The following is a 25,527-nucleotide window of genomic DNA, read 5'->3' on the forward strand; positions in this document are numbered from 1 at the left end:
GCCGCACACAGATGATTGAACGGCACAAGACATGTCGGTGAGCTTTGAGCAGACGTTGTTGAAGCAGCTGCAATTATCAGTTGCGCCTCCAGGATGCTGGTATGCGCTGGCGGCCAGTTTCAAATAACATTTATGCCCATAGCTCGTAGGGCCTACCTACGGCAGATTCAAGACTGATTGCAATTGATGGCGCCGGGACAGGCAAATCTCGCCAGGATGTTGGCGATTTGCGGTGGATTCCGCCTCCATTGACTGGATAGATCTACGCCGATGCAATTTTTTAGTCGGCAGGAAGATGCGAAGGCTATGTATGGTGTTGTGTGTGACGGCCGAGGATGTGACGGGCTGGGAGAAAAGCTGCAGGACTGACTGGAGGTAGCGATCGCAGAGACAACAAACAGACAGCACTTTTGCAGCGTTGAATTTACAAGCTACTCGTTTTCCTTACTGGCGGGGCCCATTGTTGATGTTTCCCACATGCAGGGTTGTGGTGGTGTTCGTGTTCTCGTTCCTGTTCTTCCGGGCTGAGGTTTGAGATGCTGATGACGACGACCCAATGGGCTTTTGCAGAATTCGCGATTCCGAACAATAAGGTCTTGGGCCGGTGGACCGCAGCCCTCTCGACATTAGAAGACATCCTGTCGTCAACAGTGATGTGACGAACTGGTCACGCCGTATCGTCGCAGGGGAAAGTTAATTGCGTGCTGATAGGAGAACAAGACATGTGGTGGTGGTCGTGGTGTGCGCCATAAGCGCAATTGTCGGTAGGAGTATCCTTGATTACTGGCAAATCGGAGTCTGGTGAACTGACCATCCAGGCACGAGATTGAGGGAGGAGAACGAAGACCAATAGCCCCATGACGGTTGGATATTCGGCTAGATATTTTCGAGGATTGGCATCTTCGAGAAGTGGACACCGGGGAAGGATCAGATCAATGCTCTGTCGAATTCGTGGCATTCTTCATTCGGGGGTTCGCTGAAGGATCCAGTCAACCCGTCTTCCGAGCGGCTAAGCTATCTCCTCGATACTCACCAGGAGGTTGAAAAGGAAGCAGAATTCGCCGCTGATACCACAATATATAATCTGAGTGAAGTGACATGATGCATGACGATGTTTCGAGGTTGCAGAGTTGGTGGAAGAAGACTTGAAAAGGGTCAGCTGACTAGGCGACAGATTGGCGTTGCGTTACCCGATTTGGAGGCGATTCTGATGCATTCATGAAGACAAGACCAACTCTGCTCTGATTGGAGAAATCAAAAATTCAGGATCATAGTACTACATAATAGTATCCAAATCATGTATGGCACATTGTCACAAGGCATTGTTGAAAAGTTGTGCATTTTGGAAAAAAGTTGATGTTGCTTCTGCGTGTCGAGGGAGACGCGACCATGATCCTAGCTCGCGTCTAAGCGGGTCGAAGCCGCACCTTCCGCACTTTGGGCTAGCGCAGATCTGCAAATGGCAGGGATCCATTTGTTGACATCTGAGTTGCACTGGCCAACCATCTGGATGTTTTGATATTCCACTTCTACTTTCCTCGAGCTCGATTTCAGGTCAACCTCTTCCTCAACATCACATCTTCGCGACAACTTCTTCTTCGCCACTTCATCTCATGATATTGCTGTGATATCTTCTGCCCAGTACTACCACAGTACTCTGCGGATTCCTCAACGCGCTACTTCCACCCAAGTATTTCTCGACGACAAGAAGCTCTCGCAGCCCCTTATACCTTTTGGGACGCGACATTTTCTCCGACATAACTTGAGCATTGTCGCATCGCCTTTCCAGACCGCTATCGCAATTGCCTTCCGCGGAGGCCTTTGTAATTTCGTAGCATTGCTATCAGAATGGACGCGAGAGTAAGTTTGTTGTTTACTGGTCAAGCTGCGCCTTTGACGCATCATCTCCTGCGACAATTTCTTTTCTACATTCCCCAACATCACCTTGACAACGTCATGTCCCCTCCAATACACATGTATACACACATCAATCTAACATTTAATGCTTTGCTAGCCTCAACGACCGCTCCGAGCTGCTCGTGCTCAACACGACGAGAACTCTGCTACCGATACTAGTCAAGCCGTCTACAATCAACATAAGTCTATCGGAGGACTCGCCAGCATGCTCCCCAACGCAATGAAGGCTCCGGCCAAGAGAACTGCCTTTGGTGATGTCAGCAATACCTCTCGAATGTTGCACTCAACTTCACACGATGATTCTGCCATTGCTTCGAAGAAGAATCTCGACCTTCCCAAGCCTGTCCTGAACAACAAGCCTTCTGCGCTCCTCCGACCTGCTCAGCGACCCTTGACTGCTAGCTCTGCCCATTTTCCAGCTCCCTTTAGCGCCGTCGATACCATCGCCTCTGATCCCATCTCAGCTTCGATTGCTGCTAAGATATCTCTTGTCGAGTCGAAGCCTCTGGCTCCTCCACCAAAGCGTGCCATGTCAAAGCGAAACACTGCTATCTACAAGGACACCGAAGTCGAAAGTGTTCCTGTCGCTCCGGTTCACCAAAGTCTTGGACCCCGACACCATAAGAGTCAGCCCGAGTTGAAGCAAGAGAAGCACATCATTCGCCGAACACAAAGCAAGATCGTCGAGACCAACTACGCCAATTCACTCGAAGCTACCTATCCAAGTGATCCCATCTATGAAGACGCACAGGAGCAACAGTTCACCAACATCAACGAATCGAGTGACTCCAGCACCGAAGAAGAGAAGAAGCAACCGCAAGAAACAATCGCAGAGAGTGCTTTCGACTTGCAACAACGAGCATTGCCACCTACACCTCGCGCTGAACCGGAAGAATACTGGGAGGATGAAGAGGAGGAGGTCTACGATGAACAAGGATACACTACGGCCCATTCCTACAGATCGCGTGGTGATAACACGACTGGTGGCGCAACTACAGTTCTCTTTCCCAAGGTCACTAACAAGGCCAAGAAGGAACTGGCTGCTGCTAAGGAAATGGTTGAGAGTGCCCGTACTATTGAAGATATCGAAGATGAAGCCTGGGATACTAGCATGGTTGCTGAGTACGGCGATGAAATCTTTGCTTACATGCGCGAGCTTGAGGTAAGTTTGTCAAAGCGTCATTCTCGTATTGTTCGGATGTGTTGCAACGCGTACCTGGACACCGTGTCTGCGACCGCCATGCGACCGTGCAGCGGCCGTTGTTTATCCATACCCTTGTCATGTTTACATCTTTGAGACTTCGTGCTAACTAATCCTTCCAGATCAAGATGCTTCCCAACGCACACTACATGGACAATCAAACTGAGATTCAGTGGTCAATGCGCTCTGTCCTCATGGATTGGTTGATTCAAGTCCACTGTCGCTTCTCATTGCTCCCGGAGACATTGTTTCTTTGTGTCAATTATATTGATCGATTCCTATCTTGCAAGATTGTCTCCCTCGGCAAGCTTCAGCTAGTTGGTGCCACGGCTATCTTTGTTGCTGCCAAGTACGAGGAGATCAACTGCCCATCTGTCAGCGAAATCGTCTACATGGTCGATGGCGGATACACCGTCGATGAGATTCTCAAGGCCGAGCGATTCATGCTTAGCATGTTGTCATTCGAACTTGGATGGCCTGGTCCAATGAGCTTTCTTCGCCGCATCAGCAAAGCCGATGATTATGATCTTGAGAGCAGAACATTGGCCAAGTACTTCCTGGAGGTTACTATCATGGACGAACGTTTCGTTGGTAGCCCACCTAGCTATGTTGCTGCAGGTGCTCACTGCTTTGCTCGTCTGATGTTGAAGAAGGGTGATTGGGTAAGTTATAATCCTCCAAGAGTTTGCTTTTTCAATATTGATTGCGTATAGTCTCCTGCTCATGTGTACTATTCCGGCTACACCTGGACTCAACTACGACCTTTGGTAGCTATGATGTTAGAGTGCTGCGAAAGTCCACAGAAGCATCATCAGGCTGTATTCGATAAATATTCTGATCGTCGCTACAAGCGTGCATCTCTCTTCGTCGAAGTCGAAATGTCCAAGGGCTTCACTTTGCCAGCACCTGTTTGCAACATGCGACCATCACTGCCTTCTCTTGAAGATGTCGCTGCCAACATGCCATTCGAGACCCGCGACTCATTCCAAGGTTGGTCCAAGGTTCGGATTTGATTGCCTAGCTGCCTAGCTATGAGCTTTCAGAACCTCGCACAACCTCATCAACCTAATACGTTCAATTCTTTGTATATTATTGGACCAGATATGGAGTCTCTCGTCGACATCGATACGGTATTTCCTACTCGACCATATCTGGATCCCCCAAAATACCTGCTTGTTAGACCTTGCTGCAGCTTCGCAGCGATACTCGGTGCAGTCTTCCTGATTGTACTCGCATACTTCCCCAACACCACACCGAATTGAGTTTTGAACTTGCCATTCAAGACTTACCTCAGTCTTCCGGCTACATGTGCATTTCAGGCGTAATGATTCTTCACGACGAGACGAGACCACGACTTTCTTTCAACTTTGCTTGCTCACTCATGCTTTGGGGGTGTTGGTGAAGGATGGAAAACAGGGGCTCTTGCTCGGTAATGCTGTTTCCTGTCTCTTTAATAGCGGAGTGGAGTGGTGGCTCTTGTTTCTCTGGATTGCATTCGGCGTCTGGGCATCCAAGGCAAATGCCTCATAAAAGCTTAGAAACGCAAAGTAAATGGTAGTGTCATAAACACAAGTCTTGATGCCCGTGTGTGAAGAAAGTGAGTCCATAAACACAAATCAGCCTGTCTTCGACTCAAGGTATTGTCCTAGCTGTCGAATCAAGTGGCTATCATGCGTGTCTTGCACTAATGTTAAAACCTACCTCTCATCAAGCACCTTTGGATTTGGTCTTCAACTACTTAGAGTATATTCAAGGGGTATGCAGCATCATGTCTTTGGGTAAGGTATGTTCTTCTCCTTGGCCAGTGAAGCGGGAGTTTAGAACTATGTCTTCGAGCAACGCCAACTGCTCTATCCATCCAATCGAAGGAGGTCATACTGTCCTACCCGGAAAGTGAGATGTTTCTGTTTCTCCGCAAGTGAGACACCTCAGCTCATTGTCGCATGCATGCATGGTGAACACGATGCTGTACCACAGGTGCAGATGAATGCGAGTCAAGCCGCGTGGGGGCGATCTGTGACAGTCAAGATGTGCAGATGCAGTTGGTGTTCATTGGGTGGTCATTCCGAAGGGCGACATGGCTGTACATCAATCGCCAACCCTTTCAGCCCCTGGTCCAGTCCGTCATTTACAGGTCACGTGCAGCTGGTGAAGCCGAAAATTAACCTGGATGCGCACCAATCCCGTTTCGGACGTCCCTGCACAAGGATTTTTCTTGCGAACGGAAAGTTGGCCGACTTACATCCGACTAGATAATAAATTTCCTCCTACCCGGATCACCAAGCACCAATTCAGAGCTAGAAAGGACAACAGCTTGGTCGACGGCCCTCTACCCCATTTTTCCCCAGCTTCTCTTCCTCTGAATATCTTCATTCCTACCTCCAGTCACTCTCTTTCCCACCAAAGACATTCTTTGCCATCAATTGGCGCATCCTGCCAGGTTTTACACCTTGCTTTTTGTTACGCCTGCAGCGGGTTCCCCCGTGCACCCATCCGCGACCCCATTTTTCGCCCATCCCATAGCCAGACTTTGCAAATTTTCCTCCTCACCGCCGAGGATCTCCTATATCTACCCCCAGCACGGTGACCTGCTTTGAATTCGACGCGTTCGGGGCCTCTGCAGCATGACGGACGTTACCAAGGTCAAGGAAGCCGTCAAAGAGTCGCTTCTCGGCTCAGAACACACTGCTGAGGGCGAGCAGCTATCCGCACAGTCCAAGGCGACCTTTGACAAGAATGCGCGGAAAGATGAGGACACAGGTGAGCTGTATATGGGCGAGGAGGAGTTCGTGAATGCCGTTGCGCCAGAGGGTGAAGATTACGTGAGTCAGCTCACTTGTGCCCCTGTTTTCTGCTGTTTGCAGAACCCATTGACTGACGATGCATTTCGGTATCTAGCATAAAATCAAACGAGAACAGTATGCGATCCTGTTCAAGGTTGCAGACCGACGGAATGTGGGCAAGATCAACCTGTTCGATTGGGGTACCTTTGAGAATCTCTTGGCGAAACCAGACGCAGAGTACGAGATTGCCTTTCGATTGTTTGATGTAGATAATACGGGGTTTGTGAAGTATGATGATTTGAGGAAGCTGTATGAGATGAATAAGGGTCCTGAGAGCATACCGTTCGATTGGAATTGCGAATGGGCGACTTTGTACAGTGGTGGAAAGAAAAGGAGACATGATTTGACATATCCACAATTCTCGCAGATGCTGAGAGGATTACAAGGCGAGAGGATACGACAAGCGTTCCACTACTTCGACAAGGATGGCGATGGATACATTGATCCGGAGGACTTCCAGCGCATTATCCTACAGACTGCCAGTCACAAGCTCTCCGACCACCTCCTCGAAAACCTACATACCCTCTGCAATATCTCCACGGGAAGCAAGATCTCATATGCCAATGTACGGGCTTTCCAAAACATCATTCGAGAGATGGATTTGGTGGAGTTGATTATTAGACAAGCAACAGCGCATAGCACCGATGGCAAGATCACTCGAACCGAATTCCTCAACGAAGCTTCACGCATCACTCGATTTTCACTCTTCACTCCTATGGAAGCAGACATCCTATTCCATTTCGCAAGTCTCGACGAACCCTCAGGACGACTCGGCTTGAGCGACTTTGCGAAAGTCCTTGATGCCTCATGGCGCAATCCTCTTTACAATGCCTTCAGCGATGTTGCAGGGTCCACAATTAAGAAAGCGAAGACTACAGGTCAAACATTCTTACACAATGCTCTCGAGTCTGTGCATCATTTTGGTCTGGGAGCGCTGGCAGGAGCGTTTGGCGCATTTATGGTGTATCCCATTGATTTGGTGAAGACCCGTATGCAAAACCAACGTTCCTCGCGCGTAGGAGAGATGCTGTATAAGAACTCGCTCGATTGTGCGAAGAAGGTTATTCGTAACGAGGGGTTCAAGGGCTTGTATTCTGGCATCTTACCGCAGCTTGTTGGTGTTGCGCCAGAAAAGGCTATCAAGTTGACGGTTAATGATATGGCTCGAGGTTTCTTCTCTGAGCCGGATGGAAAAATTTGGCTTCCTTATGAATTTCTTTCTGGTGGTTCTGCAGGTGCTTGTCAAGTTGTATGTTTTCCGCTTTCCTTCCTTCTTTTCCCAGCTAATCCATTGAACAGATCTTCACCAACCCCCTCGAAATCGTCAAAATCCGTCTCCAAGTCCAAGGAGAGGTCGCCAAGAACGTCGAAGGAGCCCCCCGCCGCTCCGCCATGTGGATCATCCGCAACCTCGGTCTCGTCGGCCTCTACAAAGGTGCCTCAGCCTGTCTCCTCCGCGACGTCCCCTTCTCCGCCATCTACTTCACCTCCTACAACCACCTCAAACGAGACTACTTCCAAGAATCCCCCACCAAGAAACTCGGCGTCCTACAACTCCTCACCGCGGGCGCCATCGCCGGCATGCCGGCCGCGTACCTCACTACACCTTGCGACGTCATCAAGACTCGTCTGCAGGTAGAGGCCCGCAAGGGCGAATCCTCATACACCTCGCTCCGCCACTGCGCGCAGACTATCTTCAAAGAAGAAGGCTTCAAGGCGTTCTTCAAGGGCGGTCCGGCACGTATATTGCGCTCGTCCCCGCAATTCGGCTTCACCCTCGCTGCGTACGAGGTCCTCCAGAATCTCCTCCCGATGCCGGGATCGGCGACGCACCAGAAGGAAGCCCCGCATATGGGTGTTAGTGCGACGAGCTCGGGTGGGCTGCCGGGCCAGGAGGGACCCCTGAGTTATTTGAGGAGTCGGAATGCATTGAAGATTATCCTTGATCTGGATGAGGAGTTTGGGCGTGCAAAGGTTCCCGGGAGGGAGGGCTGGAGGAGTTTACCTAGGTTGATGGGGGGTGGTGGGGGAAAGTAGGAGTAAAGCGAGCTTCGCCGCAGAAGAGAGCGGAGCAGTGAGCTTGACAGCCTAGAGAGGAGGAATAGAGGAAAACCATGTAAGACTTGGGTGAAACTGGGCTCGTCATTGGCCCTGTAGACAAAGTGGCGTTCGTCGTTGGACATAGACAGAAAGAAAGACGGAGAGATTCGCATGGCAAAAGAGGAACAGAAGCATGGTTGGCGTTCTTTTATTGCTCTTGTTTTGGCTGTTGTAGGGAAGGAAGGGGGTTTAGTAAATTGTAATTTTTGTTGATGGCTTTTGAGATTTTTTTTGGGGTTTTGAACGTTTTGGTGACGGCAAAGGTGACAAGGGATGGTTGTTGTTCGGTTGGTAGAGGGAGATTGGGGAGTAGAGGTAGATAAAGGAAAGGTGAAGGGGATGGGTAGAGGAGAAATGTAGACGGAGAAAGATCCAGTAGAGTAGAAAAGATAAGATGGGTGGTACATAGAGGAATATATAGGCGTCTCTTTGGAATACACACTCTCCTCTCCCCATGTTCCTTTGCTCTGCTTTTCAGCTTCAATTTTGTTGAGGGGCGAGTGTCCTAGCCACGTTCGAATATTGTGGGGTTGTGGGGAGTTGGGACTTCGAGGGAATGTCTGTCCATTTGTGGACATTCAGAGGGTGAGTGAAGCAGGGAAAGGCGAGATAGAGTTCGGGAGTTGTTATTGTGTTCTGGGGATGGTACTGAGAAGAATGTCGGTAGAGTCTTGGAATGTCAACTTGAAGCTGAACAGCTCGTCCCTGTTCGGACAATGTTCTTTCTGTGCTGAACCATTTCTTTGTTACCATTGTCTGTCCGCTATTGGACTTCTATTTGTGTCGATGTCTGACCTGATCCGAGCTGAGCTGAGCTGAGTTACTGGGTTTGGGAATTGAAAATTGCATTTCTGGTGATTTGGCTTTAAATCGGTTGATATTCTTTCCAGTTCATAGTGTTTTTGACATCTCCCGTATGGGCATTGTTGTTTCTTTGGATGTTTAAGATATCATGCATTGTGTTTGGTATTTGGTGTTCTCGTTCTGAGGATTTTGGCTCGGGTTTTTTCCCGGGTGCTAGTGCTGTGGATGTTGGAGTCGGGTTGAATGGTTGCTGGGGAGTTCACAATTTCCGGGGCATTTTTGGTGATCTTTGACTTCAGTCTATGTTGAAGGGACTCTGGTATGTGAAAATAAATGTCCGTGTTTTGGATGAGCTTCAAAAGCGAGTACCTTTTAGATTCTGGGTTGGATCTGTGAGTTAAGAACCGACTTTGGGAGGACTTCAGTTAGGCTGTTCGACTAGAGAACTGAACTTCAAAACATGCTGGGATGGAAAAGAGCTTTTTCAGTTGCTCTCTGGTATAGTTCGCATTTCATTGCCTTTTCTTTCTCCCTGGAACTATTTGTCCGATTTTTCATCAAGTACTTGTCTATCCCGTGATGACACTTGTGGTGCGGGAAAATCTTCTCCACTATTAGAAGGTACGTCGTTGCTTTGAGATGTAGTGCGCAATGGTATTCTGGATATCTCGGCATAATTGCCCAGGGCTCCTTGTAACTCTGGACCTTCTTCCCTAACCTATTAAAATGAGGAATCTGGTCACAAGTTTGCAGATATAGTATTGTTCAAGCCTAGCTCGCCCTGTCTTTGATACACGATCTGTTTGTTGCGAGAAAGTTGAGACTCAATTCTAGTCACGTAGTACCTATGACTGATTAGTTGGAGACCAAGCAAGTCTCGCTGTCGTTGCCACTTACTTCAAACAAATAAGAGAGTTAGTGCCACACAGTAGCTATCTAATGTTTCTCGGCTGATACATCCTACCTTTAGTTCCTTGTCCGGCTTTGGAATTGACATCAGGCTTTGCCTTTTCGGGTGCTTAAGTCACGTGTTGTTTCATTTTCTTTGGTACCGACGGGACGGGAAGTAACTTGGTGTCTAGCAAGTCGCAGCTTTATTCAAATTGAATTCCTTAACATTCTTCTCATCACCCACTTCCCATATAGCTTTCCTGTTTTAGAAAATCAAGTATTAAGTAAGTTCGATAGAAAGAAAATCCAAGCAGCTGGTCACTACACGGGGTCACCTCATTATCCCACTTGCGTGTGTGTTTCATCAGCGAAAATATGGAGTATCAGTGCACTGACGATGAGTATAGTATTCAAATCGAACTTCTACCTGATATCAATGTACCATGGACTCAAAGGCGTCAGCAAACATGTTAAAGTCCGGTTCGAGCTTGGGAAATGAACAGAACTTCGCTTTAGTTCGGCACAAAGATCAGAGAAACAGAAATCTATTTCTCGAGCTTCTTCCTAGAGAGATCCGCGACGAGGTATACACTTGTGTTCTTACGAACCCTATTCTCAGCCATCCCGACGTCTTTGATCGTATATCCGACGTTTATGCTCCCGGCTTCAATGATAAATCATTCGGCCTTTCTGTTCAGATCTTATGGACTTGCCGGCAAATCTACAGAGAAGCGGTAGACATCCTTTACGGATCCAACGAATTCATTTTTACTTTCACCGATTCAACTTTCGACTTGAATCCCCTGCTCCGTAATCATAGGGGATCCATTCACACTATCTTTGTCAATCCAAATTTTAAGAAAGTCAAGTCTTGGAAGCTTGTGCTGTCGACTCAGGAGTTTGTATGCTGCACGCGTACGGAACAGTTTGCTAAATTCTGTCGCCTGATTTCAGACGGTGGTAATGCTAAGAAATTGACGTGTGTCCTGCGCGACGATCGAATTCTGAAAGAAACCAATCATCTCGATACTAAGGTAGCGCTTGACTTCCTCAAACATCTCAGGCTGTTGAGAAACCTCACATCCGTTGAGATTGAGATCGCTCCTCACAGGTGGTATGACCACGACGGAGAATCCACAAAATTGCTCAACTCTTCGCTCATGCTTTTAGACCTGCACAAACTAAAGCCCTTGTTGCTAAGCAATGATCCAGTGCTTAGACTCTATCGGATGTACTCTAAGCTGTTGACCTACGCGCAAGCTTTTGAAAGAGACGAAGAGCTCAAAAGCCACATGGAGTCCACATGGGAGGAAGCCCGTTATCATTGCAGCTGGGGATATCTTTCCTATAATTCCGCGTACCCGTGGAAGTCCGAGCTTGTTCTTATGGTAGAGGATGGATTGAGAGCCTGTAATTTCGCTTGTCAGGAAACTAATCTCGAGAGTTTCTTATCAGAACGCAGTGCCGTGCTGCAAATTCTCGAACGGCAATACCAACAAATTGTGGAGGCATCACAATCGCTGAACTGCTTGATCCAGGACCAGCTGGCCAAAGACTTCAATGCTTGTCGTAAGGAACGCAGTAAGACTACATCAGCGACAAAGTCCTACCACTCCACAGTTATTTACCTGGCTCAGCAATATGCGCGAGCATTCATCAGAGATACTCTCATCGAATCCGAACCTCATATCTGTCACAGTCCCAAGCGGATACTTGGAGACCAGTCTTCGATAAAAGCAGAAGACCTGTTGTGCCTCTTGCCCTATAAAGGCGATGGAAGCTTGGTCATTGAGTACTTCAAGTCTGCTTTGAATACCATGGACAACCAATATCTGGAAATTCGGAAAGCGAGGAAAGCGCTCTTCGATTGCGATGATCAAGAATATCCTAAACACATTGATGTCGAACAGTGGAGATCTGATCAGATGATTGATTGGGATGTTGCGGCGAAGAGATGGAAGGAGATGTTTAAATGTCCTCAAACCAAACCTAAACGACCCTTTCTATCAGCGCTTTGGAAGCGCATCTGGTGTGTTCTGCATTGAGAGTCAGAAAGCAAACAGGATTCTTCGTGGCATTGGTCCTGCGCAGTGTTAGCAATAGTATACGGTCGTATTACGGGGTCTAGTATTAGGTTAATACGCACTTACGGCGTATAGTGTGAAGTGCATATATATTGACTGCTATTAGTTTCGTATCAATACAAGATACTAGTTTTAATATTATACGTACAACTATATTATTATTATACGTATCACTCAAAGTACAGTATTTTTCGAAAAGAATACATACTACAATGAATAATACTATTTTAGACAAATACTATTGCGAACACTAGTACTGCGTGCGGTAGATACCTAGGTAACAACGCTCCTGCGATTACCACTCTTCCAGGAGATAGTTCTGAAGGGTGCCAAATTGTTTGTTACATGAGATTTCGAGCGATTTCGAGACTGCGTTTGACAATCTCATCAAGGCGGGTAGGATGAATAACACGCACGTGGGTTTCATGACATAGGCTAACCCTAAAGTTAATAGGTTAGTCCAGAACGATATCATTAATTCATCCCGGATTTGAACCCGATCTAACTCAAGCAAGCTTGGATCGCGCCACGAAAAGAACAATCGAAGTCCTTGAACTGGAGTTTTCTGCGGATCTTCATATCGACCTAGTATTCCTCCTTGAGGTGAGTGCATGCAAAAGCCTGGCGGTCATTCCTATTCTGGCCCATTCTGATCATTTACTTATATCGCTCCTTACATTTAAGGCTCGTAGCTGAAACCTCTCAGTTTGTGCAGAGGGCACTTTTCTCATGCGCACTTCTTGCAGCGCTATAGCCTTCTTATCTTCGAAGCAATCCAATTCAATATGACAGATATTATGGGAACACAAGTCGCTTCGAGGACAAGACCGGTCTATCAAGATGGGCAACTGCTTCGATACTTCCTAGGTCTTCCGGACATTCGGCCTTTAGTACTATCCAAAGAATGCCGAGAATTTCCGAATATATTAGTGAAAGATGTTGTATTCCTTTCACTCGACACCGAAAATATCACAGCAGGTCAAATACCTCTTGTCGATCAATTTCAGGTCGGAATTTCAGTTTTAGATTCCAGGGATCTACAAAGTCTTATACATTCTCGGCCTCTGGTGTCTATGCGCGAAGACAATCTTCTTCGAACTCAAAACTTTTGTGTCGGCCCCACCGGATACTGCTCAAAAGCCGCGAGAAGATTTTTATTTGGTCAATCAGAAAGCATTCATGCACATCAAATAAAGGAAAAGATCGAGAGCTTGGTCGCTGACCGAGATGTGGTTCTTGTGGTTTATGATGGCTACAACGATTTGTGGCTTTTAGACGAGCTCAAAGTCAAATTGGAACCGGTTGCTGTACTGGACCCGCAAAAGGCTGCTCATGATGTGCTCCAATCGCAGTATCAAAGAAGCCTAAACGACCTCTTGATAGAATTGGATTGCCATTTTAATTTCTTGCACGTGGCAGGAAACGACGCGAATTTTACCCTTCGGGCTCTCTTGATGATCGCGGTAAAAGGTTCTCACGGAATAAGTCTCAATGATTCACAGTAAGCCATTCTCTCATTTGCACAAGCCATTGCACAATCCACTGGGCATGATAATTGGCACGAAAGAAAGGACCACGTCGCGGAGGAGAGAAGAAAATATATCGCCGAACGCGAGGAGATCAATCGTCGGAAAAAGGAGGCGAAAAAGACCAAGAAAGCAGCACGGAAGGCGAAATTGGCAGCAGAAGGTCATTGGTCCTCAACCAAGACCGGACGCCGAGAGTTTTGGGCGAAACCAGAGAATGCACGCAAAATCCCTACGGTAGCAAGGGACCGGACAAAAACTGGATAAATTATCTAGTTATAATCCAGGATTTATCTAGCCAAATTTTGTATAGAAATTATCTAGTTCAAATCCAGGATTTTGTCGGCATTTATCCAGGATTCGCAACCAAAATCCGTCACTTATTTATAGAATAAAAATGTGTGCCTGAGAGCCTGAATATCATAATGAAACTATTCCCAGTTTCCGGCACTCCTGCCTACACTCCTGCCTGCGGTCTTGCTTGCATAATGGACGCGTTCTATAAGAGAGTTAGTACTGTGGATTGATGCTGTAGATGGGTGTCACGTACTTGGATTGAGAGGGAGATTCATGAGAGAGAGGGGATAGATGCATGCACACTTACTATTGAAACAAGGAGAGAGAGATGCATAATGCAGACTTACTGTGCTGACTTACTGTGGAAGCTGAGTGGAAGCTGAGAGAGTGGAAGCTGAGAGAGTGGAAGCTGAGAGAGTGGAAGCTGAGGGTTGAGGGTGAGAGTTTGTTTACTTTAGTTAGCGTGCTTGTTATTGCTTATCTAATGGATGCATTTCAATTGAATTTCTCTAAGGGCCTTAAATCCTGGATAAGATGAAAGAATGAAGCACTCATTTAGCTTTTATCTAGGATTTGGAACTTCTAAAATTTTGAAGTAAACGAATACTACTCGAATTTAAAAAATTGTCTAGCTTTTATCTAGTAAAATCCAGTGGAAATCCAGATATCCTGTACAAATCCTGGATTAATGCTGTACAATATGCTCCCGTAGGGATGGAAGAGCCTGCCTCAAGGTCTAGGTCGAAGGATGGGTGGATCTGAAGACCGTTGTAGGCATTGTCGTCTCGGCGGCTGTAGCGGCGGCGCTTGCTAAACATCAGTCAGTCATCAATGCTGATCACTGCTGCATCATCAGATAGTCGTGAGAACATCTGAATATACTTACAGGTGGTTGGAAGAAGGAGGTAGATAAGCCATGATTGATATCGATGATTTTATCTATATATGTACAGATGTTGGACGACAGAACGGACATCGAAAGACGAGACGAAATCATATTATCACATTTAGCACAAAAAATGAAAAGACCTTCCCTCAAATTCCTCCTTCCTTGCCCGCAAGTATGTTAAGCCTTTATCAGAGATGATCCTATCGCAACCAAACCTCACATCCGTCACGAGCCCGTTCTGTTCCTGAATAATTAATCGCCTTTAAAATCAGAAGACTTACTGTCGCTCTTCCGCTATGAAAGCGAAGAAAGTCTGGTCATCGAGTACTTGATCCAGAAGGGTCTCGTGGAAACATCCTACTGGACCGATGTGGAAGGAGAGGTCGTCGGGATACATCTCTTTGTGAGCAACTTCCTCGTTAGATGTCAGTGGCCACTGCTTCAAAGAAGTTCCCATCGTGTTTCTACAATTCTCTACGGTGTATAGTGTGTGACAACACAATATTGTATTTCCATGTATAGTGATAATTTTCAGTACACAGAGCACACGCGATATATGCTCTTGGGGGCGAACAACAACGTAGTGGTGTTACAAACTCTTTAGTGTCATGTTCGGAGAAATTTTCGAAATTTCTTGCTGCGATGCTGTGCTACGTGTTAAGTGGACTGCAACTTTCAGGTTACAGGAGCCAGGCATCTTCTTGACGCAGAGGGTCTGTCTGCTCTGCTCGCACAAGGACTGCTCACCGATAATGACAGAAAACCATAGCCAACATCAGTAAATGTACGTGCTGATGGTAATAATGCCTCTCTATGGCCATTCGTATCAAAATCTTGTCGGTGCATCAACTTACGGCAGCACCGGTGACAACGCTGATATTTTCTTCTCCGAAACACTTGTCAGATGTATGAAGCACCGTAAAAGCAATATTTCATTTGAATGCACTTGTGATCAGAGATCTTTGAGAGTCAACCGACTTTGATTCCGTAACCCTGCATTCCATATGCATTCCATATGCATTCGACTCGTATTTGCCCACCCTGTTATGACCATTGACCAAGGACTTGGTATACAATGCGTTCGTTCAGTGTGCAATCACGTTCTAAACTGGAAATGGTACATTAGATATCCGCACCGGTCCATACCACTCCGAATACAGTTCTCTGTCGTGCACCGATTCCTCACTATCTGTGTCACCGTCTGTGGCACTATCTGTATCGCGATCTGTGTCGGTCGCGTCTGCGGCAGCGATACAGAGCAAACGCTTGAGGAAGGCGACAATTGATTTTCTCATGGTGTCTGTTCTTTGCCTACCCGAGTAAGACTTTTTCAAAGTTCGAAACGGGCCGCATTACGCTAAGAACCTCTGGATTTTTTCAGGTAGTTTTGTTTCTGCTGATACTGTTTTGGTAGAGCTATTCGTGGAATATGATATTTTTTGAATCTGTTGTTGTTGTTCGGAAGAAGGAATTCTGATCTGAAGTCGCGCCTCCATACCTATAGTAGGTAGCATTTCGGTCTCGACTGGCCACGGGATCTAACGCAGCCCTGTATGTACCGAGCGTTGGACCGCAAATTGTGTGGCGCTAACCCCGGTCTAGCCTGCATGGGCAAGAACATACTAGTCGGCTGCGCTTTCCAGTTCTCCTCTCTCTATTGTTTCGCCCTTTTGCAGTGTCAGATAGTCAAATATGAATCTCGCTGCCAATCAATCATTTGGTGTCATCACGGCCGTGCCGTGTCTTATCTACCAGGTAGAAGGCGGTGGCTAGTCGCCAACACTAAGTCCACAGGAGTTAGTGGTACTACGTGTACGAACCAACCAGCCAGCCGAGGCGTCCAATGATCAGCCGTGTCTCGGCGCCCAAGTGTCTCAAACCAGCTGACTGTCAGCATACAATATAAGATCAATTCTTCATTGATGCGACATGATGAAGTACACACCTTCAAAATGACTTGCAATGGTCGTATTGTCATCCAAAAAGGGGTTCCGCTACCTGAAGCTGCTCTCGCGAACCTGAAAGCTTCCGTGAAGGGAGAGGTCGTCATCAAAGGAGAGGCAGATGAAGTGATCTATCGTGCAGCAATTGATAGATGGAACAAGGCTGGTATCCAAGAAGCAGTTAGTAGAGATCTACTCCCAGAAGCTTTTCATTGCCACTAACACCATCAGGGCATTGTTGTCTTTGTCGATTCTGAGCAAGACGTGGTTGCGTGTCTCAAGTTTGTTCAGGAATATGATATGGATGTCACCATTGCCTCCGGTAGACATAGTTACTACAAAGCGTCGTCAACCAAAGGTGGCTTAGTCATTGGTAATTGTCCACTACCGTGCTGCTTGAGAAGCTCAGGTGCTGACCTTCAAGATCTTGGGAGAATGAGAAAAGTCTCCATCGACAAGAAGTCAATGAAGATTACTGCTCAAGGAGGATGCAAAGTGGTAGATTTGGAAACACCATTGCAAAGTAGGAGTGTTGACTAGCTCTCTGGACTTGACTGACTCCTGGACAGAGCAAGGACTTTCCGCTGTCTTCGGAACAATCAACGATACTGGTTGGTTTGGCAGCATCTCATATATTACTTAAAAGCTAATTGCTCCAGGTATCGGCGGCCTAACCCTTGGAGGCGGTTCGGGCTATCTGACTGGCCAGCATGGTTTGATCATTGATAACCTACTTGCTGCCAAAGTGGTTACTGCAGATGGCAGCGTTTTGGAAGCCTCTCATGAGCAGAATCCTGACCTCTTTTGGGGCATTCGCGGTGGAGGATCTAACTTTGGAGTGGTTACAGAGTTCACTTACCGAACTCATAATCAAGGCAAGGTATTCTTGTACGCAAATTTTCCTGAATGATTGAATATAGTTCTGACTATGGCAGCGGACCACTTGTCTTCACACCCGACAAGAATCACAGATTTCTCCAGCTTGTAGAGCCAATGCGTCAAGCTACAGAAGCAAGCAACGGGAAACTCGCAGTATTTGTGTCTTTCACAAAAGTTCTAGGCATGCCCAGTGTCCACCCTGTTTGCATAATCTTCTACGACGGAACAGAAGAAGAAGCTCGACAAATCACTGCACCACTTTTTGAACTTGGTCCAGCTAAGGCAATGGCTGTAATGAGAGACTACGCCGAGTGCACAGCTCCGACCCCAATGTCTGAAGGTCCACCGACTCATCAGCACTACTCAGCTAGCAACTCTCCTCTGAACCTTCCCGTAGATACGGCTCTTCTGGAGGAAATGATCGCAGCTTTGGATAGAATGTTTGAGAAATATGGTGACGTTGTCACCGCATCGAGGCTCTTCTTTGAGCTTCGGTCGTATGCAAAGTCTGCAAACATTGACCCTTCAGCCACTGCTCTGAGAGCAAGAGCACCTGCTGTGCTGTTAGCTATGGAAGGAAGACATGATGGATCGATTCCTTCGAAGATACGGACGGAAGTTCAAGCCATTATCGAGATTGCTCGATCGAAGCAGAAGGGCCGCTTCATCAACGCGAACATTGGGGACGGATCGGAGAAAGTAGCTGATATGTTTGGGGGGAATTATGAGAGTCTGCGGCAGTTGAAGAAGAAATATGATCCAGGCTTTGTGTTTAACAAGTGGTATCCAATTCCACCTGCTGGGGATTGTTCGGTGCAGAGTATAGAATCGGAGTGAACGCGTTCTATGACTAGGAACAAGGCACTGCGGTGTCGAAAGACAGTAGAAGAGAGCAGAAATGCACTGGAGATTATACTTGGCAGAATCCAGTCCACAAGGAGTGTTTGAAAAAGGAGCAAAATTAGATTACCACGAGTAAGATTACCTGGCAGTCAACTCTGGTCTAGACCACATCAGCAGTCCTTGGCTCCAGTTCTTTGAAGTGCTTGTGGATCCCGCCGTAGTACACCAATATACAATTACCTGGAAATTTCGGTATTTCGTCAAAACTCAGATGAAATTTCCGAAAGATAAGTGCAGATGACAGCCTCGATTCTACCTAGGCAGTCTCAAACACCTAGAAAAGTGTATCTAAGTCTGATGAAAGAAATTATCCATTTTCCACTCTCCATTTCTTTGCCAGTCTAACGGTCTGGTCTGAAGATCCTGCTCGACATCTCCACTTCACCCCCATATCATCGGTTGAACTATCAACACCATGCAATCCTCCACGCCCTTCCTCCACTAGCTCTCCCTCATTTGTTCTACTCTCCTAATCGCGCCCCTTCTCCTAGCTTTCGACCAGCAAGCTCAATATCGAAGCCTTCAGCCTAATCATGTAAGTATGGGATACAAAAAGAAGGGAGGTAACGTACGAGCTATGGGATGTGGCTGTGTGGGGTTCTTTCCAAGACTTTGAAATTGGTCTTCTGGCAGACTCGTGAATTTCATGTATGGTAAGCCGAATTTCTCTTCGACAGTCCCTCGCTGCTCCTTGAATATTGTTGGATCTTCTGGTCGGAAGTAAACCCCATCACCCTCAAGTCACTGTTAGCCTTGTTCGCAATCTGACCTATTAAACGTTCATATACCACGTACAAGCTGCCAATCTACTGGCGTCACTATGCGAGGGTTGCGAGTATATGCTTGTAAAGAGTTGAGCACACGGATGATCTTATCGATATTTCGGCTAGTTTCTATGGGATATATGATTATAGCTCAAATTCTTTTGTTGTCGTCGATAATGAAGACGGAGCGGATAGTATGCATGTTGTTTATATATTATGTGATATTTTCATTCGTTGGAGTCTCTTCGTGGTCGAGCTTTAGAAGTCAATAAGTACAGAGGACGTAAAAAAAGGATAACCAAAAACATCATAAACTCACATGTTGTACAAACGCACTACTATTACTCTCTCATCTACAATAATGGGAAATTCGATTTTGCGATGAGACTCCATGGTCTACGAGGCCAATGAACTCGCACCTCCGACATAGACCGCGCAACGTCGAAGATACCTAGCTTCACAGCCCGAAACACTGCAGACGACGAGTACAAAAATATCAAAGAAGTAAAACTAGAAGGGAGAGCTTCGCCTCCCGTTTGCCTAAAACTCAAATGCGAATAATATTTTTATAATTTTTATAATTTAAAAATTTTTAAAAATTATTTTCGAGTTTTTAATAATTTCGAGAGTTTTAAACAATGGCTTTGTGTATATCACGTGCCGTTTTAGTAGTGTAAAAAAAGTTTTAATAAAAAAAAAATAGAAAAAAGAAAACTGTACTGCAATAGCGGTCCCTTCGTCATGTCCCCTCCTACTATTCTAGTTTCGGGCACTGGCATGAATAGCAAAAATTCAAACCCGTCCGTGGCAAGAATCTAGTCACAAAGTATGTAGGTAGCTTCAGAATGTTGTATCAGCAGCGTAGCGGTATCAAAATCTTTGCCAGCATACAGACATATTGCCACTAGCTGCTTCGTACCTGGCTGGTCAACTCTTTTCATTCAAGATCTCCATTGGTTTAATTCCAGAGGATTTTCTTGACTGGAAAGACTCTTAAGGCGGTAAACTTGTTCTTAGGAACCTGTTCTTAAGAATTGTTGCACCAAGACCTAGCTTGCGAGTTAAGGACGCGGGGTAATGACGAACCTGCACTGGGCGAAGCGCTGAAGAACTCTGGGACTGATACGATCAATACCTATCAATTTGGTAGTGAAATTGATTGAATGATCATAGCCAAGACACCGCAAACCTCATCAATTTCGTAACCAATGAAAAGTTGCGAGAATGAAGTTTAAAGATTTTATTTCGTCCAGTTCATATTAAAGAAACACAATATCTATCACACCCTAGCAAAAGGCTCCGGCTCTCTAACCTTGTTCTACCAGAAAGAAACATTCAGAAATAAAAGAAAAGCATAACATGGGTCTGAGTCGAACGTCAAATCCCTCGATAGTCCTATTGTATGCTTCCCGATGGCGACACGTTATCCATTTGCTTGGTTTGTATGGGCTGCTGATTCGAGTTTGTATGCTTCAATAGTGAAGGAATGTGATGGATGGAGGTGCGGTGATAGGAAATAAATCCGAGCCTAGTCGCAATGACAGTCAGCAAATGTTATCATCGTGACAGCAAACAAACAACGGATCAGGGAGGCGAATGTTCGAACTTACCTTTCACCTCCCAGGTTATCATTTCCCTCAGTATCAAAGAACAACAACTTTTACAAATACTCTCTTGTCTCTCACCACCCTGTGCCTGGATCCATCCCCAGCTCGGTCTCCTCTTCATCCGGTCCAATAACAGGCTCATTGACACTAAAGTCAATGCTCTCGTCAATTCTCCACAGCTCGAGGTCCACGTTCTTCAAACGTTGGACGATGTCATGATCGAACAGCTTCTTTCTAGCACTGCGGATCTCTAAGTACTGTACGTCCATGTCTTGAACTGCTTGTTTGAAGTAGACCTTGAATGGAAAGCAGTTTGTATTGATATATGGGTATGCTTCGGCCTCGACTTCTATGACGCCACTAAGATAGCTAAGGCATGTGTCTCGCTCGGTAGCCAGATATTGAGCATCGAACTTGCGTTACATTCTTCGAATATTGTATCGAGTGGCAGCTGGCGCGTCTCTGTTGAAACTCTTCGCGTAAGACTCGAGTAGAGTCAGACCCTCCACAGCTGTCTCTAGATCCATCCGTCGCCGTCAAGACAATCTAGCATGCTTCCAGATACCTTGTGTTCCTTTATAAAGTTGGCCATTTTGAAGGTCGAAACTCCTCGTAATAGGCGCAAAGGAAACATAAGCTGTGCATGGGACGATATACTGCTGAAAAGTACCAACTCCTAGCCGGAACTGGTTCCTCGCGTTTGGGAATTACCAATACTTCAAGGGAGGTAGGTTGATTCTCCGACAGAACTCGACAAAAACGAGAGAAATTTGGATCAGGTGTATGCGGATCTAGACCTTGTGAGTGTCTAAATTCCGCACTGAGTACCACTTTCCATCTTTTGATACTTCCAATCAAGCTGATGCTTCCGCAATCCGGATCGAGTATGTCAATGTCAACATTTCGTGTCAACGCGCACCAGCCCGTATTCCATGAAACGAAGGATGCGAGAAACGTGTTCTCACCATAGAGAACAGCTGTCGCCTCAGTGTTTATCTGTCGATTTACCCGAAGGATGTTTGGGAATAGCTTCACTTCATCGAGACTCCTGTCTCGAAAGGTGGCAACAAATCTGGCAGCCTCAACGTGAGACTCCAATCTCTCATCAATGAAGAGGAAACGGTAAATCTTGTCGCGGATCTCTCGAGGAAGTTTCATAAGGAACGAGCAACTTGGCTTTGTACTGGAACCTTTGGAAGGGGTTTTCGGAGGCATAGAATCGAGGACAGGTTTGTTGATCCGTAATTCTGCGTTTGCAAGGAGGGATTGTGAAAGCGCTAACCTCAGCTCGTCTGGACAAACTTTTATGGGATAACTTCCAGAGCCGAGGAAATGTGCTGATCGAAAGTCAAGTCGTCTGCCTTAGCTCTCTCACGTGGCTGTGGGATCGCCTTGCTGCTTGTTTATTTTCAAGATTGAAAAGTACTTTCAGCCAAGACTTTTCAAGAACATGGTAGAGAAACGGTCACTTTAATCTGATCTGGAAGCGTCCAAGCTCTGATTAGATTCTATAGTACATTCAGAACAACACTTTCTTCAACATAGTCTCTTTGACGAGTACCACTTCTAGAAGATGGAAGAATCGCGCTTCGCCAACGATTGCGAGCGTAGAAGTGAAATCATGTACGTCCTCTATTCACCATCTCTTCTCGCACCGGCTGACACTTCATAGTAAAGAGTCTCCGATCCCTGTCACGATGGACGACGAGCAAGACATTTCGAATTTTTCGAACGAACAGCTCAGGGTGGCCCTGGCTCAAGCTTTACGAGAAAACCGACAGCACAAATATCTTCAAGCAACTCATGATGACACCGACAGTATCTTTGATAATGCCAATGATGATGAAGAAGAAGCGAAGTTGCAGAAACAAGGTTGTCTATTCCTCGACAAGATCCCTCGCGAGATTCGAAATCAAGTCTACGGATACTTATTACTCAGCGAGGTTCTAGGATCGCAAGACTACGGATGGGGCAGATTTGGTGGATTTGGTTTGTATCCAGCTATATTCCGAACATGTCACCAAGTACAAGAGGAAGCGACGCAATTTTTCTATGAGAGAAACACGTTTATTAAAAACTTCACGGACGAGTTTGGGTCTCCGAGCTACGACTGGTGCTGCTTGAATCGCGATGATCAGCTACCAAATAAGATGATTGCTGCGAGGAAAGTGAAGCGGTGGAGGATAGTACTGGCAGCCAGGAAGAAGACCGGACATTCGACCTTCCGGACGAGGAGTTTACTAAATTTTGCAGGACATTGTGTGGTAGTAATTCTACATATCTAGAGGTTCTCTTAGCGGGAAGCTCTGGGCATGACGATGTCACGTCTCAGAGTGGCCGATTGGAAGATATCCCAGAAGAGGATGAGGATGAGGATGATGCTCTTCCTGAGTATTATGATTGCGAGAGGTTACTTCAACCTCTGCGACTTTTGCGAGGGATATCTAGCATTAAGTTCGGACAAGGAGTGCACCCAAACTTGCAGAAAGATCTTACCATTCTTATCTCAAGCAAAGCTCCGGTGCGCCGCATATTCTCCATGCATGAGAAGCTTTTAGAGTATTCTCAGAGCTTCGAACGGCAGCCCTAATTTCGCGCTTGTATGGAGCCATCATGGGAAGCAGATGGTATATCGATATCATCAAACTCACCAACCACATTAAATCCGTATCTTCGCGGCTTGAAGCATCCTGTAGAAGCTGGGCTGGAGATCACCAATGGTGCTGCCAAACATGACGATCTCAACCTCTTTCTGCAAACTCGCAACGGTATTCTTCTGTACCTGGAACCACAATATAGTTGCATTGTCAGAGCAAATCGAGCCATCACAGACTACATCAAAGACCACAAGTGCGATAATGGACATTTCGATACTACTGGCGGGTTTTATGACTTCAACCTTCATTCCGCGTCTGAAGCCATGATCCTCCTAGAAGAATATGCTGCCAGCTTCGTCCGAGATATGCCGCATTCTACAAGAGTCGAAATTCGAAAAATGAGAGAAAGCTACGAGGTGAGCTACGCAACAATGCAAAGGGAGTTATATCTAGACATCCTAGCCCGGGGGCTCAAGGCAGAAGAGCAGTCGCATTTCCGCGGACCAAACATTGAGCTTTTGAACTTTGCAACGTATTTTAAACTCGCAGTGGATGAAATGGATAGGCAATATCTTCTCATTCGTCGTGCAAGAAGAGCACTGTACGAGAAAGATGACATCACGTACCCGAATAATATCGATCTCGAGCTTTGGCGATGCGATGAAGCTATTGATTGGAGCGTCAATGAACCTAGGTTAATGCCGGGTTACTCCTCCACTCAAAGCGGCTATAAAATCCTCGATGCTGAACCTGGAGATTTCGACGCGCAACGATGGAGCACTGGAGGCAGTGTGCTTCGTCGGTCTCCCAGGTGCACAGGAATGGAATAATCACTCAGCGATGGAGACGACCCAGGGACGGCACGCTGCAAGAAGTATCAACGGGACTTTCTACACCTACTCTTTGCTATTCGAGCTTTTCCACCTCCATCAACTCTCGGATGCAGAACTCTTTTTCTCTTCCGCATCTTACTCTTTACTCCTAATCTCCCGGCTGGATCTCAACATCTAGAAAACGACAAAGAAACTAGTGAAGAAGCGCTATTGACACTTGGCAGTGGATGTGTGATCTGATGCAGGAGAATGGATTTTTGAGACAGCTTCTACTGCTTGTGAAAGTAATAGTGATAGTTTACAGGCATTGCTGATAGCTAGCAAATTGTAGCGCCCTATACCCTGTCTTAGACCTTTTATATTCTGTAGCATAGCAATGAAAAACCTCAAAAGGAATTTATTCTACGATTAGTGATGTTCCTTCTCCTGCAATTTTCATAGATTGATTTCTGTTGTTGAGTAGCTACTCGAGAGTTCAATATGTTTCTATGGACCTTCAATTAACATTGTAAGCTTAAAGGTTATCTTTGGACTTTCATCCTGAGGTGAAGACTAATGCTACAGGCTCTTAAAGCTCATCTTAGAATCTAAGGTTTTAAGCTTATTCTTAGCGTCTACCTTAAATTATTTTGTTGCACATCGCAAAATGAGAGATTTCTGAAAAGTCAACGAAGGCTTTCACCAAAACTTCCAAAATTAAGGGAACAGCAAATTTCGGCGCTAAGAAGCCCTCGGCCAATCATGTTTCAATATTCCTTTTGTATGGGAGTTTCGTTGTTGAGGAGCTCTCTGAGCTGTTTAATTCCGGAAAAAAGTTAGGCCGGCGCTAGGCCAAAGAGGAGTCTCGAACGCAGGCAATGGCTATGAATATCTCTCAGAGAGCACATAGGAACATTCGAAACCAAGCCTTGATGTACGATCAACTCCTCCTTGCAAGTATCTGGTCTTGCTGGTTTCTTCTCGGCATTTGATTAAGCAGTGCATATTTTGCACTCCTAGTCTGGCGTTCTTTGCGCTCCTTACAATACTCTACCACTGCATCAGTTGAGGTGAAGCTTGTTGACTGCTGTACTGAATACGAAAACAATCTTTCTAGCAATGCTCACAATTCGAGTCTATGAGAAGATATTATGGTATTAAGTTTTCCTCAACTGTCAGGGTCCAACATGGACATCCGTTAAGTTGAAACAATGCTTTGCCTCTCTCTGGCAAGGCGAAATTTAAGCTCAGGGGCAAGAGACATCATGAGACATCATGATGTGTAAAAAGCAGTGTATTTGGCTCGTGACAACTTTGATGCAAACACTTATAATAGTTGGACCAACCCACCATAAGTTGTGGAGCAATTGAATCTCTTTCGAGAACGGACGTTCGACAAATGTTGACTATCCAATGATTTCACGTGACTCTCGAGAATTAAGTAAAAGTTTTTCTTGTATATACAGAGAT

General features: G+C 46.1%; 8 protein-coding genes across 8 annotated transcripts; 6 read left to right on the forward strand and 2 right to left on the reverse strand.

Moving 5' to 3' along the window:
* Positions 1-1,535: 1,535 nt before the first annotated feature.
* LY89DRAFT_723858 (uncharacterized protein) lies at positions 1,536-4,380 on the forward strand (the record flags this gene model as incomplete). The annotated part of the gene is made up of 5 exons (XM_018218849.1): positions 1,536-1,860; positions 2,015-3,079; positions 3,241-3,780; positions 3,832-4,108; positions 4,220-4,380. The coding sequence occupies exons 1-5, from the start codon at positions 1,849-1,851 to the stop codon at positions 4,378-4,380; spliced, it is 2,055 nt and encodes a 684-aa protein (XP_018064403.1). The 5' UTR covers positions 1,536-1,848.
* Positions 4,381-5,558: 1,178 nt separating this feature from the next.
* LY89DRAFT_268598 (calcium-binding mitochondrial carrier protein-like protein Aralar1) lies at positions 5,559-8,270 on the forward strand. Its single transcript, XM_018206345.1, has 3 exons — positions 5,559-5,940; positions 6,017-7,210; positions 7,261-8,270. The coding sequence occupies exons 1-3, from the start codon at positions 5,743-5,745 to the stop codon at positions 7,996-7,998; spliced, it is 2,130 nt and encodes a 709-aa protein (XP_018064404.1). The 5' UTR covers positions 5,559-5,742; the 3' UTR covers positions 7,999-8,270.
* Positions 8,271-10,092: 1,822 nt separating this feature from the next.
* LY89DRAFT_787705 (uncharacterized protein) lies at positions 10,093-11,801 on the forward strand (the record flags this gene model as incomplete). The annotated part of the gene is made up of 2 exons (XM_018223096.1): positions 10,093-10,110; positions 10,164-11,801. The coding sequence occupies exon 2, from the start codon at positions 10,200-10,202 to the stop codon at positions 11,799-11,801; it is 1,602 nt and encodes a 533-aa protein (XP_018064405.1). The 5' UTR covers positions 10,093-10,110; positions 10,164-10,199.
* An 824-nt stretch (positions 11,802-12,625) lies between these two features.
* On the forward strand, positions 12,626-13,633 carry LY89DRAFT_760882 (uncharacterized protein; the record flags this gene model as incomplete). The annotated part of the gene is made up of 2 exons (XM_018221527.1): positions 12,626-13,341; positions 13,408-13,633. The coding sequence occupies 2 exons, from the start codon at positions 12,626-12,628 to the stop codon at positions 13,631-13,633; spliced, it is 942 nt and encodes a 313-aa protein (XP_018064406.1).
* A 2,871-nt stretch (positions 13,634-16,504) lies between these two features.
* Positions 16,505-18,211, forward strand: LY89DRAFT_597168 (FAD-binding domain-containing protein; the record flags this gene model as incomplete). Its single annotated transcript, XM_018209965.1, has 6 exons — positions 16,505-16,675; positions 16,727-16,868; positions 16,920-17,018; positions 17,065-17,106; positions 17,179-17,383; positions 17,431-18,211. The coding sequence occupies 6 exons, from the start codon at positions 16,505-16,507 to the stop codon at positions 18,209-18,211; spliced, it is 1,440 nt and encodes a 479-aa protein (XP_018064407.1).
* A 401-nt stretch (positions 18,212-18,612) lies between these two features.
* On the reverse strand, positions 18,613-19,434 carry LY89DRAFT_760883 (uncharacterized protein; the record flags this gene model as incomplete). The annotated part of the gene is made up of 4 exons (XM_018221528.1): positions 18,613-18,797; positions 18,850-19,012; positions 19,073-19,163; positions 19,361-19,434. The coding sequence occupies 4 exons, from the start codon at positions 19,432-19,434 to the stop codon at positions 18,739-18,741; spliced, it is 387 nt and encodes a 128-aa protein (XP_018064408.1). The 3' UTR covers positions 18,613-18,738.
* A 1,288-nt stretch (positions 19,435-20,722) lies between these two features.
* LY89DRAFT_675549 (uncharacterized protein) lies at positions 20,723-21,863 on the reverse strand (the record flags this gene model as incomplete). The annotated part of the gene is made up of 2 exons (XM_018213519.1): positions 20,723-21,017; positions 21,319-21,863. The coding sequence occupies 2 exons, from the start codon at positions 21,861-21,863 to the stop codon at positions 20,723-20,725; spliced, it is 840 nt and encodes a 279-aa protein (XP_018064409.1).
* Positions 21,864-23,409: 1,546 nt separating this feature from the next.
* Positions 23,410-23,859, forward strand: LY89DRAFT_540864 (uncharacterized protein; the record flags this gene model as incomplete). The annotated part of the gene is made up of 1 exon (XM_018208170.1): positions 23,410-23,859. A coding segment is annotated over one exon (450 nt), but the record flags the coding sequence as incomplete, so codon positions are not given.
* Positions 23,860-25,527: the final 1,668 nt, after the last annotated feature.

Source organism: Mollisia scopiformis, assembly GCF_001500285.1.
Source record: "Mollisia scopiformis unplaced genomic scaffold LY89scaffold_27, whole genome shotgun sequence".
NCBI classification, from domain to species: domain Eukaryota; kingdom Fungi; phylum Ascomycota; class Leotiomycetes; order Helotiales; family Mollisiaceae; genus Mollisia; species Mollisia scopiformis.

What these genes read in the sequence shown, in the direction of transcription:
- LY89DRAFT_268598 (XM_018206345.1), top strand. Translation starts at nt 5,743, where the DNA reads ATGACGGACGTTACCAAGGTCAAGGAAGCCGTCAAAGAGTCGCTTCTC. An exon ending in CGCCAGAGGGTGAAGATTAC is followed by an intron (nt 5,941 to 6,016) that starts GTGAGTCAGCTC and finishes TTCGGTATCTAG; the next exon opens with CATAAAATCAAACGAGAACA. An exon ending in CTGCAGGTGCTTGTCAAGTT is followed by an intron (nt 7,211 to 7,260) that starts GTATGTTTTCCG and finishes TCCATTGAACAG; the next exon opens with ATCTTCACCAACCCCCTCGA.